Source organism: Notechis scutatus, chromosome 5, assembly GCF_049901735.1.
Source record: "Notechis scutatus isolate UNSWTSFEM ecotype Mainland chromosome 5, rNotScu1.2, whole genome shotgun sequence".
Lineage (NCBI taxonomy): Eukaryota > Metazoa > Chordata > Lepidosauria > Squamata > Elapidae > Notechis > Notechis scutatus.
In genome coordinates, this window is record NC_142013.1 from 69,984,522 (window position 1) to 70,009,642 (window position 25,121).

Genomic DNA, 25,121 nt, shown 5'->3' on the forward strand with positions numbered 1-25,121 from the left:
AAGACTGCTGTCAAGATATTCCAACTGACAACCCAACCCAGCAAGCATTGATGAGATGATCCAATCTCTCAATGCAAAGCTTTATTGAGTAGATCATTTTGGCACAGCATGAAAGTGAAACCAGCTCTGAGGAATTCCCAGGCAATTCAGTATAATTAAAGTATAGAATCCTCCCTCCCCCTATTAGTGTAGGTCACATTATCCAATGGGGTGTCCATCCAGGTGGTGTTGTGAAAAGTTCTGGTGAACTCAGGTTGAAATGTGTTTGTTCTCTTGAGACCGCTTCTTGTTATCCTCTGGAACGCACATTCCAATCTCTTCCTCCCTTCCCCCTGGTCTGTTGGCAAACTGCAAGGCAGTGAAAATGAAAGCAGTTTAAATACACTTTGAAGCTTGACAACTGCATGTTCAGAGAAATTGGTGGAACTTAATTGGCTGCCACCTGCTTCCTAATGAAAATGAAACCTGTAACTTTTAATTAAGCAACTAAAAATGTCTTTTAGTATTTCAGATTTCAATAAAACACTTCAACAGCTAAGTCAGGTAAGTAATCTATAACATAATACTTTAGTTATATGGACAGATGTAAATATTTTTTTCATTACAGCTACTCCTCGACCCCAAAATTTCTGTTGCCAGTGAGTCAGTTGTTAAGTGAATGTTGCCCTATTTTATGGCCTTTCTTGCCACAGTTAAGTGAATCCCTGCAGTTGTTAAGTTAGTAACATGGTTGTTAAGTGAATCTGGCTTCCCCACTGGCACAAAAGGTGATCACATGATCCCAGGACACAAAAGGTGATCACATGATTCTGGAACACTGCAACCATCATAAATATGAGTCACTTGCCAAGTATTTGATCATGTGACCACAGGGATGCTGCAATGGTTGTAAGTGTGAAAAACACTCATAAGTCACTCTTTCAGTGATGTTGTACCTTTGAATGGTCACTAAATGAACGGTTGTAAGTTGAGACAGAATGCCTGTCTCAGTGGGGCCAAATAATTTATTTTCATTTTATTTTGTTCTCTTATAGTCATCTCTCATGCAGTGTAATGAAATAAACCAGAGGTTTGTATTATTACGTTTCTCAAATATTATTGCATTATTTGTATTAAGAATATTGGAACTTTTAATCAGAAGCAGTATACTAATAGTTTCCATCCTTTAAAAAATCCTAAGCTTTTTTCCTTTTCTTTGCAGTATAGTCAACTGTATTTTTATAATAGAACTGGAGAAAGGAATTAATATAAGCAACATAATATCAGAGTTAGAAGAAAAAGCAGAACTGAATCTAATTGGTAAGAAAATTATGAATAGAATTTTGCTATAGAGCTACTTGGTAACAATGTGTTTGTTTTATCTGTCCCTCTTTGAAACTAAGATGATGAAAAAAGATACCAGAAGTCTCCAAACACAGGATTTTTATTTCAAGATTGTATATTCTATCACATAATTTTTGAGTTCTTTTAGTTATGAATTTCATTTTAAAATATAAAAACTATTGTTTCCTTGCATGATGCATTGCACAGATATTTGTGGTGCTGTTTAGTAGTTCTGTGTAAATAGTTCAGCAAAGCACAGCATTTGTGGGCAAAGATACCTAGCTGTTTGAAGGAGTTTTGGAGCAGCTGGGCCAAGCCTTCAAATGACTGTAATCTTTCATGCTTGCAAAGAGTGAATCCAAAGGGGTGCTTTGTTTGTTGAATGATTTGCACAGGCCTACTCTTTAGTGAGAAATTTGTTTTATTCAGACATGACACCAACTGAAATATTCCCTCTTTGAACTCCCCTGGAAACAGAGATAACTCCATTGTACATTGACACCATTTGAATAATGTCATATTCTGAAGACTCCAGCAGGTTCAGTACAGATGACAGCAGGATAAAGGTCTTCGTGTGTACTACAGTACACACAAGGTATTAGAGCCTTGAGTGAAATGGAAGACAGCCCATTAACTGCTGAGAGTTTCCTCTTGCAAACCTGTCCATTAAACATGTGGATTGGATCGCTACATGATGGCAACATCATTTGATTCATCTGTGAAGAGTAACTTTATTATGAGTACTGATGTACTGTTTATTATGATGTTACAGTAGACACAGTAAATAACAATGTTAATTGCATACTGCAGATATCACAAGCTAATGTAAAGTGAAAGCTACCTAATCTTATCAATAGTTATTAGATATTACAGCTATCTAAGTTTAAGTGAGGAATATCAGTGTGAAGTTTCATGAAGTAGTGATTGCATAATGAACCGACATAAGACTAACACTTTATAGGACAAACAGAACTTAGTCCATCAAAGCAGTGATCCCCAACCTTTTTACTCCGCGCCCGGTACCGGCATCAGCTGGGCGCCGCGCCGGTCACCGGCATCAGCTGGGCGCCGCCATCTTTTTGATGAAAAAGTGCTTCCGGTGACCTCACCGGAAGCTTTTTCATCAAATGCGGCATGCGCTCGATGAGCTTTTCCGGTAGAAATGGCTTTCTACCCGGAAAAGCTCACCGAAGCGCTGGCGCCGCCATCTTTTTGATGAAAGCGTGCTTCCGGTGAGCTTTCTACCGGAAAAGCTCACCGAAGCGCTAGCGCCGCCATCTTTTTGATGAAAACGTGCTTCTGGTGAGCTTTCTACCGGAAAAGCTCACCGGAAGCACTTTTTCATCAAAAAGATGGCGGCGCCAGCAAGCCAGCGGCCCGGTAGGACTTGTTCCGCGGACCGGTGGTTGGGGACCCTGCATCAACAATATAATAATTAATACTAATATATAAGTGCATATAATCCTTTGTTGTTTACAGAATCATGCTGCTGTTTAATGCAGCCATTTTCTTGTCCAAATGCCCAAGAGTTGCATCGTTTTCAGTGGTAAGTGTAACCTGCTTCATTTAGAAAGTTTGAAGTTTACTTGTCATGCTCCTTATTTGGTGCACCATAATTCTCAGCATTGAGAGGGTGGGGGGATAGAAAAAGGAACATACCATAAAGTCTTACAAACTGATGATGGGACAAAGGTGAGATAATTTCTTGTCCAACAGACAGTCCAATGTAACTGCTATTCTAAGATAAAATTAAGCATTTAATAGTTGATTGCAGATTTAACATAATTTTAAAAATGCATATGAGAGGAATTAGTATGATAGAATATTTTGCAAGTTTTAATACCAATAGAATACATGTAGCTTATGATTGAATAGTAAAGAGCTTGTTGCTTCTCTGAGCTTTGTTATTTGCAAACAGACATTTCATTACCAGACTAGGTGACATATTCAGTGCTAGAAAGGAGTGGGGTTTACTCTCTGTTTATATAAAGCAGCTTGTTCTGTCATTGTTAATGGAAGTGTTTTTTCCTTGATTAGGCTGTTGGCTACTGCTTACTTGTCTGAATTGGTAGTTCTTTTATTAAGTTATTGTTTATTGCCAGATTGTTTATCTGGTGTTAATTCCTGCTTATCTGAGTATTGATTGCACAGCAAGGAAATGTTTTAGTCTTGTTGTTTCCTGTACATGCCACTTGGGACAATAGAAAAGTTAAAACCTTTAGTATATATTTTCTGAACAAACTCCTTGACGTAAGAACTGATGATTAAATATGCAAAATAGGCTTGTAAATTATTTTAATGATAAAAGTATTATTAATTTTAGAAGGCTGCCCAACTCCATAACACTGTGCAGTATTCATGAAAAATAGTTAAAATAATAAAAGCAGAAAACAAATATATTAATCAAATTCATTATTCTTTGAAGAGATGGGGCAGATAGATTTGGATTTTTTTTCATCCCTTTAAAAGTATAAGCTGTAACTAAATCGATGGTGATATTCTGTTTTTCTTATAGTGATATTCATGAACCAGTTGGCTGTAGTGGTCATAGTACTCCTGACTCTCCAGTTACATCTGTAGGTCCTTTCTCTTTTACAATGCAGCCTGAAGACTTTTCCCCTGAATTGTCCTCTGAATCAACAACTGTTTTGCCACCTCCTTTCACTGAGCCCGCAACAATAAATATTTCTACTATAAATGCTACTCATAATCCTTTCACTGAGCTTTCTTCTGGATTTCCTACAAAGTCAACCAATATATTTGTTCCTTCAACCTTGGTTGAAACAATTAATTCAGATTTTACAAACCATTCTACCCATCCTATTAGTACTTTTCCAGAGGTACATCCCACAGCATCTACAATATCTAATGCTCAGCATACAACATCGATTTCTTCAGCCATCATGTCCATGTCTTCTTCTATGATCTACACTAATGATATTGGAGGACCAAGTAAAAAAACCACAGGTAACATTGATTTAGATGGATCTTCTGTTGTGACCCTGATATATGCATGTAGTTTGATGAATATGTGGAAGTACGAGGGTTGTGCATGCTTCAGAAATGCAAGTGTTTTTGATTTCACACAACAGTTCAAAAACAGACCAATTTTTTTTCAGGCTTTCTGAAAAACTTTAGATAGTGGTACATTTTTTTAAGGCTCATGTCAAGTTGTTTTAATGAATGCTGGAGATGCTCTCCTTGTGTAAGGTCAGAAAGAATTCTTCCAAGTTTTTTTTAATTTTTAATTTTTAATTAATTTATTTATTTTATAAATAAAATAAATAAAAAAGAAAAGAAATAGAAAAGAAATGGGGCAACATTGCCCAAGTGTGCGGTCATTAGCTATATGCTCACTTTAGAGAAAGCATTAATCTCTGATTTCAGCAGGAAAAGTACTTCACTGAACTGTCCCCATTTCTGCTTGAGGAAGCTTCCAAATCAAAATGGATGTTATCTTTTGTCCCCTGTTTCTGTCCTCCATCCATTGGTGATTTATTCAGTGAGCTGATTTTGACCTCCAATGCACTCATGCCACAAAAGATAAAGGTGCATCAGATTCTACTGTGAATTAAAAGGCATTCAAAGGACTGCATAAATAAACAAAACTTCTATAAAGCTTTGAAGCTTCTTAATGGTATTTTGTCCATGCAAGTTTACTCCAATTAAGGAAACAAAAAAACCACAAATATGAAGTATTTCATTTTCCCGATTTTCAGTTTTGTTTAAATTTTGCAGAACAAATCTCTCATAATAATTCAAGCATTACCAATAGTACTGATGCCTCCAATGTCAGCAGCATTGTTTCAGAGCTTGAAAGCTACTTAACTGCAGAAACAATAGCACCATCTCTTGGACAGTCGATGCTGGAAAGAGTTAGCTTCCTTCTAAGCATGCCCCAATCACAAATATATCCAATGTCTAAAAGGTATGTGTTTGTAATGTAAGAAACATATTTCTGTATAAAATATTTTTTCTTGAAATGAATTGTGTTTACAGATATCCTATGATTCTTTTTAAAGTCTTTGAAATGTAATTTTTCATACTTGTTTTCCAAATATATTTCACATCATCCTCTTGAGATGGTATAGATAAAAAACTATATTTCTCTCAAGAAATTTTCTTTATCAACATGTTTGTACTTTAATGTAATTCAACTGAGAAAAGTTTTCATGAAATTATTGTATTTTTAAAAATTGATAACAAAAATCACACAAGTAATTATCTATATTACTATCTCAATAGAATAATAAAAATAGTGGATGTGATTGGATTAAAATTGAAATTCTCAACAACATCCATTAATCTTACCACTCCTACTTTGGCTCTGGCTGTCATGAAAGTCAACAGTAGCTCTTTTAGCAAAGTTTCTTTTGCTGTTCAACATTCCTCAGATCTTGAGGTAAGCATTTTTTTTTCATTTTTTAAAATGTCCTTTGGGCTTTAAGTAAAACTCTTTAAAATACAAGATTGAGTATAGAATTTGTTAGTAAATCCAAAGTCCCCAAAGCTAAAGAGGTATCAGAAGAGCGGCTAAATAGAACTCTGGTTTACATTTTTGCTCATTTTTAATTAGGCATGTATTTTATGCAAGTCTCCTCAAAAACAAACCACATCAAATTAAGTTGGTTTTTAAATAATTAAAAATTAAAAGTATAGGATCTGCACATTGTATGACTTGATGCAGACAGGTGTATTGGTGTACTTTATTGTGAATACATCCTGTGTATCTATTTAACTAGCCCCAGCTGGGTTTTTCTTTTCAAAGAATGTAATACAGGTAGCCCTCAACTTATGACTATAATTGAGCCCAGAATTACAATTATAACTCATGCTGGTCGTCAAGTAGGTCATGACCATGCCTGACTACAATCTTATTTGCAGTGGTTAAGCAAATGCCATAGTCATCAAATAAATGCAAAGGTCATTAAGCAAAATTTATGCCATTAAGTGAAAGCAAATACCAGTTTCCAGCAAAAAAAACAATCACGGTCATGTGATTGTGAGACATTGCAGAGCATTGTAAATACAGGCCACTTGCTGAATGCTAAAAATGCAGTCACATAACTACCTGGGCATGGTAATTGAAATTTCAAATCTGGGTCATAGGTACTTTTTTTGGAGGTTAATTGTAACTTTGAATGGTTACTAATGTATTGGTGCACTTTTTGTTTTCTGTGAAAAGTAGCAATAAGTATAATATGTAAACTTCTAAATCTGAAAAATCTATGATATGTTTTAATTGCTGCTAGGAAGGAAGTGGAGAGAGAAGCATAGTTAATCACTTTGCAAGAGGAAACAAATTTTCATGAGCCAATTCAGTCTAGTAGTTAAGACATCAGGCCAGAAACCATGAGACCATGAGTTCTAGTCCAGCCCATGAAAGGTGATTTTCTCTAACTTTCTCTTTAGCACTCCCCGCCCCTCCAGGCTTGTAATGGAATAATATGAGGAAGAAAGAATATTATGTATGTTCCCCACCTTGAGTTTTTTTATAAATGATAATAAAGATGGGATAAAAATAAGTACAATTATGTACCTGCTTTTCAGGCCTCAAGAATGGATGCTATTGCATTAATGTTCATCTATTATACATAGCACAAAGCATACAGATTATCTATTTTTTGAAAACAATGTCTTTTTTTTTTAAAGGTTACCCTTGGAATTGAAGTGCCATCAAAGATTATTGGATCCATTACACTTCCATCATCAATAATGGAAGAATTGTCACCTCAAGATAAGCATATAGCTTCTAGAATTACATTTAATTTTTTTAAAAAAACAACTCTATTCCAGGTACTTTTATAGTTTCAAAGCATGCTTGAAATTTTTAAATATAATCTATTGTTTCTACCAAGCAACATTATTATACTTAATAAGAATATACATGGTTGCATTTCACAGGATTCTACACTGAAAAATTTGTCTTTGTTCAGCTATGTTATATCATCAAGTATTGCTAACCTTTCAGTCAACAACTTGAAGACAAATGTGACTGTCACGCTACAAAATATCAGGCCTAATCAGGTACCAATTTGTACACTATATTTTATTTACTTATGCTTCATTTCAGAAATTAATCATTTTAACTATCTGAATACTTAGATATTTTTATTAATATAGCTGTAATATTGTGTATAATTTACCTCCTAATTATCATACGTTTTTATTATAATACAGGCCAGGGGTGGGATTCAATTTTTTTAACAACTGGTTATGTGGGCGTGGCTAAGTTGGTGGGTGTGGCTTGGTGGTCATGTTATTGGCTGGATGTGGCCAGCTCAATATCACTCACATCGAGACACGCATCTCCTCACCTGGCCTCTCATGACTGTGGGGATGCTGCAACAATCGTAAGTGTGAAAAATGGTCATAAGTCACTTTTTTCAGAGCCATTGTAACTTTGAATGGTCACTCCACACAAGCAAAATACCAGCAAAGGAGAGGAAAATAACTCCAGAGATGTTTCTGAGACAGGAAGTCTAGTCCTGCCAAGAATGTAATAAGGGTTAACGGAGAGGCAGTTTCTGTAAGCAACACCAGAATGTTTCCTTTCTGCCTTCCTTACAGGATTAGGCCAAATTTTTTTTCTAACAACTGGTTCTCCGAACTGCTTAGAATGTTAACATCCGGTTCTAGCGAATAGGTGCGAACTGGTAGAATCCCACCGCTGATACAGGCATAATATAATATTACATAATATAGGCAGATACATCCTTTTGAACTGAGGCTGTATATCCATATTTATACTAATAAAAAAGGTCCATTTACACTATTTTTTTCTTTGCATTACTAAATAGAGATTTCATAAGCCTCCTTGTATAAGGTTCTTGATGTTTTGCATATTTTGACAAATGTCCGGAACACCCCTACACATTCAGTTCCTCATGATTTATTCTTGGTATTTTCTATTTGTAAAAACAGGAATAAATGAGGGTTCTGATTCAGATAATTCACCTGAGCAAACTCTGTAGGGAATTTCTGTGGTGTTTTAAAAATTCTTTATAGCCCTACAGAATAGTCTGAAGTGATAGATGTACCTACATCTAAGCAAACAAGTGCTGCTTCTTTTTAATATATGACTCGTGGTATGTAGCTAAATTTATTTTTCCCTTCCAATCAGGAGAACTTGACATTAAGATGTGCCTTCTGGGATTTCAGTAAAAATGGTATGTTTCACATTCATGTGACTTCATTTATGTTACCTAAGCTAGTTAAAAACTATATTGCTTACAATTTGATAATAGAAGAATTTTAATATTTGGCAGGTGACCAAGGCAGTTGGAATTCTGAAGGTTGTGTGGTAAAAGAAAGAACAATGAATGAAACCGTCTGTAACTGCAATCACCTGACAAGTTTTGGCATATTACTGGTAATGTTTGATGTGGCCCTGTCAGCTGCCAGCAGAGATAGCTGCAGAGTCAGATGAGGAGGAGGTGAAGGGAGAGCCTGGGCCAGCTTCAGGGTCTTTGGAAGGCTCTGATAAGGAAACAGCATCAGAGACACAGACAGAGCCGGGGCCTTCTGTCCTCCCCAAGTGGAGAGACAGCTGTTTCCGGGGCCTGAGTTGAGTGAGGGGGAGGAACAGATGGGCCTCATCCCAGATGTGCATATGTGCAGTGAGGAAAAGAGAGGAGAGCAAAGGAAAGCAGTAAGCTGGCTCTCAGGGAGAGGCAGACACAGATGATAGCCAGGCCCTCTCTGGCTGGGAAATAAATAGGAGAGGTTTCAGAGTGGTTTGTTTTCTAGTATACAGCAAGCAATTTGGATTTCTTGGGTTTGTTGGGACTAATTACCATCTACCAGAAGAAAACACATACAAACCGCTATTTACACGCACTCTCACACCACCACCCAGCACAGATCAATTCCGTAGCCGAGACACTCATCTCTAGAACAAAATGCTTAGCCGACGAACAACACCTAAAAACCGAACTACACACTCTCACTAACGTACTAACAGCCAATGGATTCCAAAGAAAGACGATTACCCACCTAATCCAAAAAGAAACCCCAACCAAAATCCAAGAGAGAGAACAAGAGAACGGCAAAGCCCTCCTCCCATATATAAAAGGCACTACAGACAAAATCAGGAAGATCCTCCAAAAACACAACATTAAAACAGCATTCTGCACAAACAGAAAAATATCCACCATCCTAAGAAACCCTAAAGACAAAATCGAATTAGAAAACCAAGGAGTATACGAAATCCCTTGCACCGCCTGCCCCACCACATACATCGGACAAACTAACAGAAGAATAAGTGTACGCATTGAAGAACACAAGAACTCAATCAAAAAAGAAGAACCGACCTCTTCCCTGGTCCAACACCTCAAAGCCACAGGACATGAGATTGACTTTAAAAATACCAGAACTATCACCAAAACCAAACACTTCAACAACAGAATAATCAGAGAAGCCATAGAGATAGAAAAACGCCCACACAGCATGAATAAACGAGTTGATACCTCCCGCCTACCAGCCATTTGGAAATCCACCCTCATTAACAAACGAGTACCTAACATGAAGAATGACACCAGACCCACACCCACGAGGGCCACACAAGATGCTACCACCACACTTCCATGTAGAAAGCGGACTCACACCCACACAGAAGATGAGACACGACCACGGACCAGAAGCCGTACCGCAGCTGCATCACTACCCGCTTCAAACCCTTCCGACCCATACATGAAGCGAACTGACACCCACCATGAAGATGTGGCATGACCACGAATGCAAAGCCAAACAACAGGATCACAGCTCACCAGCTCAAATCCCCCAGCAACTAAGACTAACCTGAGCACAACAAAGCCCCCACTTGAACAGAACACACCCCCAGCCAATCAGAACACAGCCAACCCCCCAACCAATCAGAACACAGCTAAACCCCCAACCAGTGAGAACACAACCCCACCCAATCAGAACACAGCCAAGCCCCCACCCAATCAAGTCACATCCCCACTAGCAGTTAAAAGGAAGAAGCAGTTGCAAGCTCACATTACTCTGAGAAGCACAAAGCCGAAGACACAAGCCTGAAGATGATGAATGAGACTTCATCGAAACGTCGCCTAGATACTTCCACTTTTACGCGGGAGAAAACCCGAATAACCAAAGATCCACATACAAATACCCGTGAAAACCTCAGAAAATATATATATGTGTGTGTGTGTGTGTGTGTGTGTATGTATGTATGTATGTACAGGTGAAACTCGAAAAGTTAGAATATCGTGCAAAACTTAATTTATTTCAATAATGCAACTTAAAAGGTGAAACTAATACATGAGATAGACTCATTACATGCAAAGCAAGATAGTTCAAGCCGTGATGTGTCATAATTGAGATGATTATGGCTTACAGCTCATGAAAACCCCAAATCCACAGTCTCAGAAAATTAGAATATTGTGAAAAGGTTCAATATGCTAGGCTCAAAGTGTCCCATTCTAATCAGCTAATTAAGCCGTAACACCTGCAAAGGGTTCCTGAGCCTTTAAATGGTCTCTCAGTCAGGTTCAGTAGGAATCACAATCATGGGAAAGACAGCTGACCTGACAGTTGTGCAGAAAACCTTCATTGACAAGGAAAGCCTCAAAAGGTAATTGCAAAAGAAGTTGGATGTTCCCAAAGTGCTGTATCAAAGCACATTAATAGAAAGTTATGTGGAAGGGGAAAGTGTGGAAGAAAAAGGTGCACAAGGAGCAGGGATGACTGCAGCCTGGAGAGGATTGTCAGGAAAAGGCCATTCAAATGTGTTGGGGACCTTCACAAGGAATGGACTGAGGCTGGAGTCAGTGCATCAAGAGCCACCACACACAGACGGATCCTGGACATGGGCTTCAAATGTCATATTCCTCTTGTCAAGCCGCTCCTGAACAACAAACGTCAGAAGCGTCTTATCTGGGCTAAAGAAAAACAGACCTGGTCTGTTGCTCAGTGGTCCAAAGTCCTCTTTTCTGATGAGAGCAACTTTTGCATCTCATTTGGAAACAAAGGACCCAGAGTCTGGAGGAGGCACACACTGCAAGATGCTTGAAGTCCAGTGTGAAGTTTCCACAGTCTGTGTTGATTTGGGGAGCCATGTTATCTGCTGGTCTTGGTCCACTGTGCTTCATTAAGTCCAGGGTCAATGCAGCCGTCTACCAGGAGATTTTGGAGCACTTCATGCTTCCTTCCGCAGACGAGCTTTATGGGGATGCTGACTTCATTTTCCAGCAGGACTTGGCACCTGCCCACACTGCCAAAAGCACCAAAACCTGGTTCAATGACCGTGGGGTTACTGTGCTTGATTGACCAGCAAACTTGCCTGACCTGAACCCCATAGAGAATCTATGGGGCATTGCCAAGCGAAAGATGAGAGGCATGAGACCAAACAATTCAGAAGAGCTGAAGGCTGCTATTGAAGCATCCTGGTCTTTCATAACACCTCAGCAGTGCCACAGGCTGATAGCTTCCATGCCACACTGCATTGAGGCAGTCATTGCTGCAAAAGGGGCCCAAACCAAGTACTGAGTACATATGCATGCTTATACTTTTCAGAGGTCCGATATTGTTCTATGTACAATCCTTGTTTTATTGATTGCATGTAATATTCTAATTTTCTGAGATTGTGGATTTGGGGTTTTCATGAGCTGTAAGCCATAATCATCACAATTATGACAAATCATGGCTTGAACTATCTTGCTTTGCATGTAATGAGTCTATCTCATATATTAGTTTCACTTTTTAAGTTGCATTACTGAAATAAATGAACTTTTGCATGATATTCTAATTTTTCGAGTTTCACCTGTATATAGCATGTGTATATGTATTATGTAGGTGTTTGGGAAGATATATACTCTCGAGAGCAGGCAACAGAATTTCATTTTTAATGTGGGCCAGTGTGCTCACAGTTTAAAAAAATGACAATAAAATTATCTTATTATCATTATATTATTTGTGTGTGTTTATATAATTTATATCTCACATTTGAAACTCTAAGCAATCCAATAATTAATGGATATAGTTAATTATTAATGGATATACTTAATGTATACATGTAGTTGTGTATATTGGCAAACTGTGCTAAAATTTTAAAAAATAGATTTTAAAAAAAGTTAACAATATTTTTGTTTCTTTTTAGGATTTATCAAGAAACCCCACTATATCTCCAGTTCAAGTGCTAATTCTAACTTTCATCACCTACATCGGTTGTGGACTTTCAGCTATTTTTCTTTCTGTGACTCTTGTTACCTACATTGCATTTGAGTAAGTACTTGGCTGTGCTAAATCATATGGTAGCAATTTGTTGTAGCTTGAATAATGAAAACAGAACGACATGTTTATGATATTATAAGGCATCTTTGATTAGCCTGAAATTTTTTTTTATACATAATAGCTGAAAAGTAAAAGAAGTTTAGATTATAACCATTTTATTTAGCTAGAAAATCAAGTGTAAAAATGGAAAAATTGTATATCAAATAAGACAAACTGATTTTCCCAATTCATTTCATACTAAAAAAAACATATCCTAGGATTTTTTGTTCTAGAGTTAGTGATTCAAATGAGTGCCTTGCACAGATTTTTCTTTCATAGATTTCACATGGTTTATTGTCAAGGTTTTCCTCACCTGATACCTTTTCACCTGGAGAAAACCATGTTCCTTGTTTGTTTTTTAAAATTCTTTGGTTTCTATTTACATTTCACTAGCAAAATATTATATTTTGTTTCTGCAGTTTTCAAGTAATAATTTTGGTGCTTAAGCAATTACAGTTTTATAAGTTAGTAACTCGGCATTATTAGAAAAACATATTTACAGTTTGTCATGCAAGTTTTTAAAAAAACTAATGTAGAAAGTTGTAATTTCCAGAAGAAATTGCAACAATTCTCATGCTACTATGGTCTTACAACAGTGTTTGAAAAAGTTATGATTTTTGTTTCAGAGATTAAAACAAATATAAACATTGCCTGCATCATATTATATGTTATTAAATGTATCAAAAAAAGCTCTGAGCTTACATATCTAATTTATTTGGGTTTATAGGAAAATCCGAAGAGACTACCCATCTAAAATTCTTATCCAGCTCTGCATTGCACTGCTTCTTCTAAACCTCATTTTCCTGCTGGATTCCTGGATTGCTCTGTATGAGATCCAGAATCTGTGCATTTCTGTTGCTGCCTTTCTTCATTATTTTCTTTTGGTTTCTTTCACCTGGATGGGCCTTGAAGCCTTTCACATGTATCTTGCCCTTGTGAAAGTATTCAATACGTACGTTAGAAAATATATTCTAAAGTTCTGCATTATTGGCTGGGGTAAGTATATATGTTTTTTTCTGAATTTATATTTGTAAAGACTACTGTGTACTTTTATTTATTCCAGCGGGCAAGGACTATCAGTATAGAGAAGTTTTGGGCAGTTAAGTTTCATGAAGACTAGCTTCAGCCTCATGGATTTTATTGGGTCTGTTTTATGCATCACTATATTGTATGTATACTGTTGATTTTAACAGATTCATGAACACTTTTGGTTTTGAGACACATTATTAACAAGTCACTTTACCTCCCAGTTTATTTTATCACCCAATGCAAAGTGCAGAAAATACATATATATCATAATAACATTTAACAGCTTATAATACTAGCATTGTTACACATTAAATAATTTATATAAAAACTCATGGTATTTCTTATGCTTCCTACTTTGAAAAGGCTAAATTTATACCATTTATTTTAGGTAAAATAAGTGAACATTCATATTAGCTTCCCATCACATTTTTGAGTTTTCAAATTTTATCTGCTGCAATTTGTGTTTGTTACATTTAAGAGTGTTACTTCTATACAGGAGAGATTTGTAGGTCAAACCAAGCTATTGGAAGGGTTCTCTATCCTAGGTAATAGTCATGTAAAGGTCCAGCAAATAAACTACTCTTAATAGACATCAATTTAGATGTCTTAAAAAGAAGTTCTTTTTAATACTCAAAGGAAATTTTTAATTAGTTCCTAAATATGATTCAAATGGAGGGATATTTGTATATTACTAGCTAGTGTGCACTTTTGGAATAAGACCCATATAAGTAACAGCTACAATTATCTCTTGTTGTAGATGTCAAAACATCATCCTACCTATAAAGCATTCAGATTTATAGGATAGATTGAGACAGTGAAATGAAATGCTCTGAACTTTTGAAACCCACCGGGAAAAATCTTTTCTGTTTCTTGAAAATCCAATATTTTATTCTTGTTTGTTGGTTCAAATTTATTACAGCTAAATTTTTCTCAAAGTGTTGTTTGATCTTTCAGGATTACCAGCTATAGTAGTAACCATTGTACTAGCAATATCTCCATATAACTATGGGCTTGGATCATATGGAAAATTTCCCAATGGTTCATCTGATGAATTGTAAGTAAAACTTAGGCAATAATCTAAAACATCTAAAAGAAATCTGTTTCTTTTCTTATCTTTTAAATTTCTGTGCAGAAATGTATTGCTTTCAACTGGCAGAATTCCCCAGCAAGCTTGCTGCTATGTAGCGACTCTCCATAGTCATTCTAGAAATATTTCCGAAACTTTCAGACTTGGTCTGGGAACACCATATTATTGTTGTTGCTACAGCTGTTGCAAAAAGAATGAACAGAGACAACAAGCAATCTTCCAATGAGCAATAATGGAGGAACAAACTTGACCTCAGCACCCCTGCCTGTCCCTTCCTTGACTTTCACTGTATTTATTTTTTGCAGTGAAAACATGAAAAAATAGTACATGCTGTTAGCTACAAAACTACTTAGAAGCGCCCCGTGGGGACATTGTGATCCTGGGAAGGGAAAAGATCAGGGAAGCAGAGACAGATGGAACTTTCCATCAATGGAAAATTGGCTCCTCAAGACTACCAAAGCTCCAGTATCACAAATTGTAAAATGAGGGTTTTATTGTTTGAGCTGTACCCCAACTGATCTGGAGTAAAATGATCAGCTATCCAACAGCAACAGTGGCTTCTTGCTAAGTTACCAATCTAAGGACAAAACCAACAGTCACAAAGTTCCCTCTATGGTATTATCAACAATAAATAAAAAACACAATATAGTAATAACTCCTCTATCACATATGTGTATAAAAATAAAAAGATAAAATTTAAATAAGGCTTACCTTGGATATTAAAAAAGGGTTTATTGTAGATATGATTAATAAGTTACAATAATGGATCAAATTGAACATTAAATCAGGTAACAGTCTGATTAAGCTAGATATTATATCTTTAAGGAATGCATATTGTCTACTTATTAATTTCAGTTAATGGGTCTAGTTAGCTGACTTGCTGGATCTAAATTTTGGCCTCTTGGTTTTAAAATATGTATATCTAATTGATGTATACCTTATTTTTTGTATTTTAGCTGCTGGATTAAGAATGACATTGTATTTTACATCACAGTTGTGGGATACTTCTGTACAATATTCTTGCTCAACATCAGTATGTTCATAGTAGTACTGATTCAGCTTTGTAGAATCAAAAAGAAGAAGCAGCTTGGTGCCCAGAGGAAAACTAGCATACAAGATCTCAGGAGTGTTGCTGGCCTTACATTCTTATTGGGAATTACTTGGGGATTTGCCTTTTTTGCATGGGGTCCTGTAAATCTTATTTTTATGTATCTCTTTGCGATTTTTAATACTTTGCAAGGTAGGTGATTTAAGTACCTCACAATAGACTGACCTTGTTTAACTGTACAAAAATGAATTATTTCATCCTATTCCACTATTTTGCTTTATCATCATATAAAATAATTGATCCAATCTATTCTGTATAAGTTTTAAATGGCATTATTGTTATATTTAAATAAATCCCCTTGAAAACACATAAATTACATAAGCCAAGCACTGCTTAGTAGTATTGATGTTATAACTAAGGCATTGTTAAAAAGCAAGAAGCTGTGACAGTAAAGCTATGTTATTTTGTTACATTGCAAACACTGTCAAAACTGTTCATAAATATGAAAATGGCTATCTCTGAGGAAGAGTTGAAAAAGTCAGTGTGGTAATCACCAGCACAAAATCAAAACCCCATCCCTTTGTACATATGCCTGAAGTCAAAACTTGTATAAAAGGGCTGAGATGTTGATTGTGCAGACCCTGCTGCCACTTTTACTTTTTTGACACTTCCTTCTGCAGACACCCACCCCCACCCCGATTATGAAATATGTATATTTAGAATTAGCAGATGAATGAAACTCCTCTCAGGTTTAAAATGCCAAAGAGAATCTGAAGCACCTAAGGCAATGTTTCTTAAAAGGGTAGTCTTGGAAACCCTGGAGGCTCTCAATACCCTCTCAGGGATCTGAAAAATCAAAGTTATTTGCCAGCTTATGTTGAAAAATAATATATAATTAAAATCCCATCAAACAATTGTGAGAAGTGGTAACAGCAAATGCATCAATTTTAACTTTTAATATGTTAAATATTAGTAAATATAAGCTGCAAAAATTAAAGCTCTTTTGGGGTCCTCTATAATTTTAAAAATGAAAAGGGATCCAGAAAGAAAAAGCTTTAAGAAACACCTTATGAAATGTTTAAAAAAGGAATTGAAAGACTATTTCCATTTTCTCTAGTAACAGCCAAAATCATACACAAAGTCCTCAATTAGTGACCAGAACTGTGACTGGAACTCAGTTGTTAAGTAAAGCAATCACTATATGAAACCAGTTGAGTTTATGATGCTAATTCAGCTTTCCTTTGCTTTACAGCAAAGTCCCTAGTATATGAAATAGGTCACAAAGTTACTTTTTCATCACTGTTGTAATCAGGGGTGGGATTCAATTTTTTTAACAACCGGTTCTGTGGGCGTGGCTAAGTTGGTGGGCATGGCTTGGTGGTCATGTTATTGGCTGGGCGTGGCCAACTCTATTACTCACATCGAGACACACATCTTCTCACCTGGCCTCTCATGACTGTGGGGATGCTACAACAGTCGTAAGTGTGAAAAATGGTCATAACTCACTTTTTTCAGAGCCATTGTAACTTTGAATGGTCACTCCACACAAGCAAAGTACCAGCAAAGGAGGGGAAAATAACTCCAGAGATGTTCCTGAGATAGGAAGTCTAGTCCTGCCAAGAATGTAATAGGGTTAACAGAGAGGCAGTTTCTGTAAGCAACACCAGAACGTTTCCTTCCCGCCTTCCTTACAGGATTAGGCCAGTAATTTCTTCTAACAACTGGTTCTCCAAACTGTTTAGAATTTTAACAACTGGTTCTAGCAAATAGGTGCGAACTGGTAGAATCCCACCTCTGGTTGTAACTATGAACAGTTGCTAGAGCCAGTCATTAAATGAAGACTATGTGCATTCCTTCTGTTCTATGAACTGCAGAGGATATGAATTTTACCTGCATTTTGATTTTTTGGCATGCACGTATAGGCATGTAAACTGGTACCACAAGACTTTTGCAACATTGCATACATGGTAGGTATCAGTTTTTCTGGTGGCTGTGTTGTGCAAAATTGCCCTCACATAGCAGATTTTTAAAAGGTAAAATAAATTCTGAAAAAAATGGGGTTGTAATTGTATCTATTTACTTAAAATAAAATGTCATAACTTCCTTTAAACATTATTTTGCAGGGTTTTTCATTTTTGTTTTTTACTGTATTGCAAAGGAGAATGTTCGCAAACAGTGGAGAAGGTATTTGTGTTGTGGCAAATACCGGCTGGCTGAGAATTCAGGTAAATATTAAAAAGCTATTGTTTGTATTTAGTTATGCAGTTTACAGGCATAATGATTTGAAGTTCCGTTACTTGAATATAAAACTGTTTTATTTTTGTTGAAACTTCAGCCCACTATGTCTTTCCATGACCCCATCTGGTTCTAATTCAGAGACTACCCCCTAAAAAAAAAACCTTTCCCAAATTGATTTCAGCCAGTATAGCTGGAAGCCAGGGCCAGAAATGGGGGTAATGGAAGGCAAGAGGTGAGGAGCATTGTATAAATGTTTTTTTATTGATTCGCCTACTGACTTTATATTTTTCTCAAATAAAAGTGTCAATTGAAGTCAGATTAATTTGTTCTATAATGTATTGTTTGCTGTTGAAGAAAATGACGCAGTTTTTAGTTTTCATGATTGTAGAAACCCTTATACATTTTTTTCCTCAGCTTTATGATGGCATGGAGAATTACAGAAAAACCCAACATTTCTCTCCTCAGGTCAAAATGCTGTAGCAGCAAGGCAGAAATGAGGGTAGAAAACTAGTTGGGTCTCTCTGCTCTCTTCCAGAGCCATTTTATTTTCTTATTACAAATTATGGGAGGAAAAATAGATCAGCCAAGTAGCTTGTTTGCACTTTGATTTGGATTGTAGGCAGGATGGAGTAAGATAATTTTTTGTATGACATATTGTGTTTGGGACTTTATGCATTTCAGATTTCACAACCTCAAAAAAAGCTACCTTAAAAACTGGGAGGGAAACACAACTAATCTGATTCTTCCTGAACAAAGATGCCAGGGGAAGTAAACAGGACAAATGATGAATTGTGTCATGATACAAAAAAAGCATAAATACTTGCATTGGATGGGGTGGAGTTTGTGCCATAACATTACTACATGCATATTAACATTATGATGCAGTTTTGGTTTGCTGGGATGCTTATGCTGGAAAGGGAGCAAGAGGGTCAGGACTGATTAAAGATGCCGCCCCTTTTCTGTATAACATATATATGCCACACACAAAAGGGGAGTTTGTGCCATGATAGGATAACCCTGCTTTTGTCATTCTGTCAAAAGTAGGATAATCCTGTGGACCCTACTAGGAATCTTTAAATTAGATACAACCTTCAATGTATTACTATGACTTTAATATATAACACATTATTCTGTAATCTTTTTTATTATAGACTGGAGCAGAACTGCTACTAATGGCTTAAGGAAGCAGAATATTAATCAAGGTGTATCCAATTCTTCACATTCTTTACAATCTAACAATAACTCTACTAATTCTACATCGATGCTAATGAGCAGTGATTATTCTGTGCACTCAAATGGCAATGGTATGTATGTTAAAGTATTCTTTATAAGCAACAATATGTTTAATGTAGTACAAAATAAGGTAGATTAAAGAAGGGTCAATTGTTATGTGATAGGACCAGATTAAAGTCCTTGTAAGGCCAAACCATTTCTATTTTGTAGAATGCATTTTTGTAAGTGTATTAAATTTTATGGATAATTTAAAAAATATATAAAACAACTATATCATTGTGATATCTTCACCAAAACACATTATGGTATCTTGGCCACCACTATGTACTGCTACAATATTTAGCATGGTTAATAAGGTAAGACAGTATTTTGAATTTGAATTTGAAAGCAGCAACTGTTTGAAAGCAGCAAGACTGTTTGTAACACCTGCCTCCAACTCCTTAATCCAAATGCATGTTTCCTTGGAATATGCAGTGGAAAGAGGCAATTACTTTAAAGCAAGGGTCTTCAAACTTGGCAAGTTTAAGACTTGTGGACTTCAACTCCCAGAATTCCTGAGCTAACATGACTGGACGAGGAATTGAAGTCCACAAGTCTTAAAGCTGTCAAGCTTGAAGACCCCTACTTTAAGGGGTTGCAGAAAAGTTCTACATGTATCCTTTCATGTCCTCTGGAGTGCCTTTGCCATGTTTGACTCTGAAACACTGTTCAGCCCTAATTAATCATTTATATTACAGGGAAAAAGCATGGTCTTTTTTCACGGGCTATTTAGTTTTAGTAAACAGTAGATACAGGACTTTCCATGGGGTTAACTGTTCAGAGTCATTGTGAGTCAGGAACAAAAAAATAATAAATATAAATAAATAAAAATACTGAAAGTGAGATTAGCATTCTAACAAGTACTTAGGATGTTATATTTATTCAGGACAGAGTCATAGTTCTCAGTGTCAACTATCAACTGAAACAGGCTCATTCCCACTTATCAATTAAGTCTTGATTTCCAGAGGAAATATGTCAATGATTATAGCATCTCTGGAGACATATTTAGGGGCCAATTTACATTGCTGAGAATTTCCACATGACATCTATTCCACAACATTGTGAGCCTATAGAAATAGAACCTGGAAAGGCCTCTCTAGGAGTTGATTGGTTGTATATCACATCACAGGAAAACAGTACTGAGGCCCAATGATTTATCAATGCTACATCATAATTTTTTATTTATTTTACATTTCAGAAAATATCTCTCAGGGGAAGAATGGTGTTTCTTTCCATGTACAGAATGGTGATGTGCAGCTTCCTGAATTTTCAGTTAAAAAGCATGTATTTCATGAAAACAATGATATATCCCATAAAAAGTCTTGCATTTCACTGAGAAGAACTTCCAAAAAAAAGAGCCTGCAATTTATGGAACCATTATGACTTTTAAAATATTTTCCATTATTTTACCAAGTAATATACAGGTTTATTTTAACTGTTACACATAATGTGAACAAAAGAAAGTCATTAATGTACAAGGGCAAAACTTCAACTTTGGGGTCAAAGCTCTACAATATTTCCCCTTTTTAATGCTATTGATAGATATTAACAACATATGTTAAAAGTAGCTTTGTGGCTGCAAAACATGAACCACTCCATATTTGCTTCTTCCCCACCCCAAAATTGAGTTTTAAAAGTTTTTTTATATACTTGACAGAGTTACAAATAACTCAAACTATCATGCAATAATGCTATGTTAAAATAGATACAAATAAGCTGAAGTCTGAAAAAGATGCAAATACTGATTTTCTGAATAATGTACATGGTATTATAACTTTCTTTTATCAGGATGTGGTCACAGACATTATATTTTTATATAGAGAAAACTGTCTTTTGGTTACCCAATAAATGTATATTTATTTCTAATTAATTGGTCATATTCCTTTGTATAAAAATAAATGTGTACTGTTGAAGTTTTACTGTAATTATTGAACAAACATGAAGTGCTTTATTATTCTGGTATACAAACCATTTGTATCTATATGTGTAAATAACTTTAAAATGGTAAAGTTAAATAAACCATCTAACTGTAAATATGAATTATGCAACAATGGAAACTGCTTGCTTTATTGCTTGTCAGTATTACAACTTCCTTATGAATAGCTTGATCTCTGGGGGCAGCTGGGACAGAGGTGGGGAGCAGAATTATGGTTTTTAAGAAGATAAAGGGAAAATATACGAAGTATTTCTGTACAGAATACTGTCACATTATTAAAATGAAACCAGTCTGGGTTGAAGGTTGACACAAATACTTCTGGTAATAGGTACAGTATATCATGACATTTTCTAAAAGGAGGAAACTGGAGGAGAAATTGGTTTCTTAATGATCATTTGAGAAGAACTGGGATTTATAGTTTCCAAAGAGATGGTTGTGGAAACAGATCCATGGTATTTAAACAGACCCTTCAGCAAACATAATTCACGATTTATGAGCAGCACAGTTGGGTTTTCAACCAGTCTGCCAGAGATACTTTTTAACTGGAAAGAGGAGTAAAGACAAGATAGTTTGAGAAATTGATAGTATTTTCACATGAAGTCAGCCTTGACCTCTGTTGGTAAATTGGTAAATTTCTCCCTGAATCCTTGTTTAAAAACTACCTAAAAGATTACTCCTTGCATGCAGATTTAAAATCTACTGTAAAAGATACAAAGGTAAAAGATATAAATATTTGGAAAAGAAACCTATGAAAGATCTGATCTTTTTTTCTTAAACATCAAAATGTGTGATAACAAACTGAACACTGCCCCAGGTGAAATTTTTTAATTTCTATTTATACAAAATAATGAAAACCGCATATGTCTTTCATTACATATTAAGATTTGTTCTGATTTATTAATAGATTTCAACAATAGTTGAAAGGTTATTTACTTGTCTATTTAGAAAATTGTGCAGTATATTCTTTTAAAATGTTTACAGTTAGAAGTACTGGTATACACACACACTACCTGTGCTTCATAATCGAGCAAGTTTTGGGGGAGGAAAATAAGGAAGAAAAAATTATGCCTCTGCCTACCAGCATCCATCAGTATTTATCTGGCTGTGTGAGAGAGTTCAGGGCTATTTGGAAACTGAAACAGTATTTGCTGTGTGAGCAAGAAGACAGCAAGGAGCCTGGGCGTGGCTTAGCTCAACTGTTCTGTACTAAAGCTGCTTGAAACAAACTGAAACTCCTCTCCTCTGCTTGTGTTTTGCATTTGGAACAGATTTCTTTTCAGGTAGGGAGTGTGAGTAGAGTGTGTGTGTGTGTGTGTGTGTGTAATATATATATATATATATATATATATATATATATATATATATATATATATATATATATATATATATATATATATATATATATGTGTGTGTGTGTGTGTGTGTGGATCTTTGGTTATTCGGGTTTTCTCCCGCGTAAGATTGGAAGTATCTAGGCAACGTTTGTGATGAAGTCTCATTCATCATCTTCAGGCTTCTGTCTTCAGCTCTGTGCTAAATTGAACCTTTGTTCAACAATGCTTCACTAAAAATTGTTTTGGAGATCTAGTCTGCCTCACATAAAAAAAAAGGTTGGAAAAAGACTGGGATTCAATTTAGTATTACCAAGTTTAATCTGGTAAATATACCTACAATCTTGCTGAAATATCAAAGGTATTAATTTCTAGTATAAAAGTGTAAATAAGCCTTAAATAAATGTTAGAGTGCAGGCTCTAAGGCAGCTGCTACATGTTATATTTGGTTGGATAACTAATTGCAAAAGTTAAAAAAAGCTTCACCAGGAAATCTAGTTGCTTTAGATAACTCCATGAATATTTTCCATAGCATTTGCGGGGTGAGGGTGGCAAAAAACAGGGGAAAAACAATCCTATATGATTTTCAGAGGAAAATTGTCTGTTCCTAAGCTAAGGCTAAAGGAATGCCTTATATCCATACCACCTACCCACCCTTCATCTCTTTGGACTGGACAAAGGCAACTCTAGGTGATACATTGATTCAATATAAATATTCCAGTTTTAAGAATATAAAAATATTTGTTCAGCTAATATAGTATTTTCCAGGACATTGGGGAAAAATCTAAGAAATCTTCTTATTAGGACTACTCAAAATCTCAGAAAGTTCTCTACTCTCCAAGGATGCATCTCAAGATACTAGGAAACACCACCATTTGAAATGTGTCCAGCTTTGTTAATATAAACAATTTTTTTTCCTGTTTTCATCTTAAGAAATGCATATCTGACTGAAGGAGAAAAGTCTCTTTAAAAATTGGATCAATATTTTTAAGTATAGAAAATCAAGTACTATTTTCCATTTTAGCAACTAATACTGCTGAGATGGTCTTAACTGCATCCTGCAATTATCTCCATGCCTGATACTTGAATTTACTTTTCTATTCTTGTGGGAAGCCACCCCCTCCAAGAAGAATGAAATATTTTAGGAAATATTAAAAAGGCAGAATATTATATTTTCCTAAAGGAGAAATAGAAAAACATGCTCTTGGAGACAGAAATCAGTCCTCAAGTCTTTCTTAATAGCCTCCAACAGATACTTTGTGCGCATTGAGAAAGATTGGGCCAACTTATCTACAAAACAAAAGACCTCCAGCTCCAGGGTTGGGATAAAGAGATGACCCTCCACAACACAATAGGATTAACCCACTAGCAGCAGAGTTTACTGCATTGCACAATCTCCTAAGGACATTGCATCAGTCAAGCTTCAACCAAACTTATCTCACACAAACATGACCCCACAAGGCCCCATGGGAGTCTGACAACAGCCAATAGAATACTTGTTCTTGCTCAGGAACAGGAACTCAAGTTCAAAACCCAAGAGAAGGTATAAAAACCCCTCACTCTCAATTCCATGTGGTCAGTTGCATCAGAACCATCCATGTGCTTCTGCTTCATCAATAAACCATTTTTCCAATCAGCCTCCATATTTCCAGTGTCGTCTAGCTTGGAACTGAACCAGATTGATATTTCTTCCAACATTCTTACACTGACTTAATTTTGAGCTATTTCTTAACCCATACACACACACACACACACACACACTAAACTATTTTGTGATCATACTAAATAAATTGCCCCATGTTAATTTTAATTGTTTCCTATAAACAAAGTAAACACAATTTTTCTTTTGAACTACTTTTCAGTGTGCATGAAATGAGAGATATTTAAGCATTATAAAATATCTGCTACCGTAAGATACCATAATGTGTTTTGATGAACATATCACAATGACATTGATGTATCGCTATGTTCAAAATATTTTCATCCATAAAAAATGATACTTATTCAAAATGCATTCCATGATTTGGCTTACAAGGACTTCAATCTTTAACCTCTCAAGTCACTGCAGATTCTATTGTCTAAAATACCAAACAGCAGAATTGGTAAAATGTTAAGATATGGCTGACAAATTTTTAAATAAATATGCATTTAAAGAAGCGGCTAGTCAAGGACATTCAGTCTGAAGTCTGCCCAAATGCTTTTAGGATTATTCACGCCTGTTTTACAAGTGGTAACATAGCTATCCTTAGCAATGCAGTAATTTTAAACCCTCTTTAAAGCTTGTAACTCTATGCGAACGAATCACGACCTGCAAAACACACAACTTTGACCTTCAGAACCACCAACTAGCTCCTGGGGATTTTGCTGACGCAACATAAAGACGGTCTGCAGCCATTCGAGTCCCGACAGCCCCATAAAGAAACCTCTAACATGACAGTAAAAATAAAATGAAGGGCCCTCTCCCCCTACCCTGAGCCTGTACCTAATCGATTAAAATATCTTCCGCCGCTAGCCTGCATCTGAAGAACGTTGTCAATATCTTAAGCTTTAAGGCTCTCTATTGAT

At 36.0% G+C, this 25,121-nt stretch overlaps 1 protein-coding gene across 3 annotated transcripts in view; it reads left to right on the plus strand.

Annotated features, from left to right (window-relative positions):
• Nucleotides 1-21,152, plus strand: part of ADGRG2 (adhesion G protein-coupled receptor G2) — a 58,219-nt gene extending 37,067 nt beyond the window's left edge. For all 3 annotated transcript variants that reach the window (XM_026674938.2, XM_087966951.1, XM_087966952.1), the window contains 18 exons: nucleotides 504-543; nucleotides 1,035-1,069; nucleotides 1,202-1,299; nucleotides 2,803-2,869; nucleotides 3,839-4,290; nucleotides 5,062-5,251; nucleotides 5,569-5,725; nucleotides 6,976-7,119; nucleotides 7,228-7,350; nucleotides 8,447-8,492; nucleotides 8,592-8,695; nucleotides 12,443-12,567; nucleotides 13,343-13,611; nucleotides 14,599-14,698; nucleotides 15,688-15,971; nucleotides 17,903-18,004; nucleotides 19,169-19,321; nucleotides 20,488-21,152. In XM_026674938.2, coding sequence (XP_026530723.1) covers nucleotides 504-543; nucleotides 1,035-1,069; nucleotides 1,202-1,299; nucleotides 2,803-2,869; nucleotides 3,839-4,290; nucleotides 5,062-5,251; nucleotides 5,569-5,725; nucleotides 6,976-7,119; nucleotides 7,228-7,350; nucleotides 8,447-8,492; nucleotides 8,592-8,695; nucleotides 12,443-12,567; nucleotides 13,343-13,611; nucleotides 14,599-14,698; nucleotides 15,688-15,971; nucleotides 17,903-18,004; nucleotides 19,169-19,321; nucleotides 20,488-20,672 — 2,674 coding nt within the window. In that variant the 3' untranslated portion in view covers nucleotides 20,673-21,152. The remainder of the gene's footprint in view (nucleotides 1-503; nucleotides 544-1,034; nucleotides 1,070-1,201; nucleotides 1,300-2,802; nucleotides 2,870-3,838; nucleotides 4,291-5,061; nucleotides 5,252-5,568; nucleotides 5,726-6,975; nucleotides 7,120-7,227; nucleotides 7,351-8,446; nucleotides 8,493-8,591; nucleotides 8,696-12,442; nucleotides 12,568-13,342; nucleotides 13,612-14,598; nucleotides 14,699-15,687; nucleotides 15,972-17,902; nucleotides 18,005-19,168; nucleotides 19,322-20,487) is intronic.
• The last annotated feature ends 3,969 nt before the right edge of the window (nucleotides 21,153-25,121 follow it).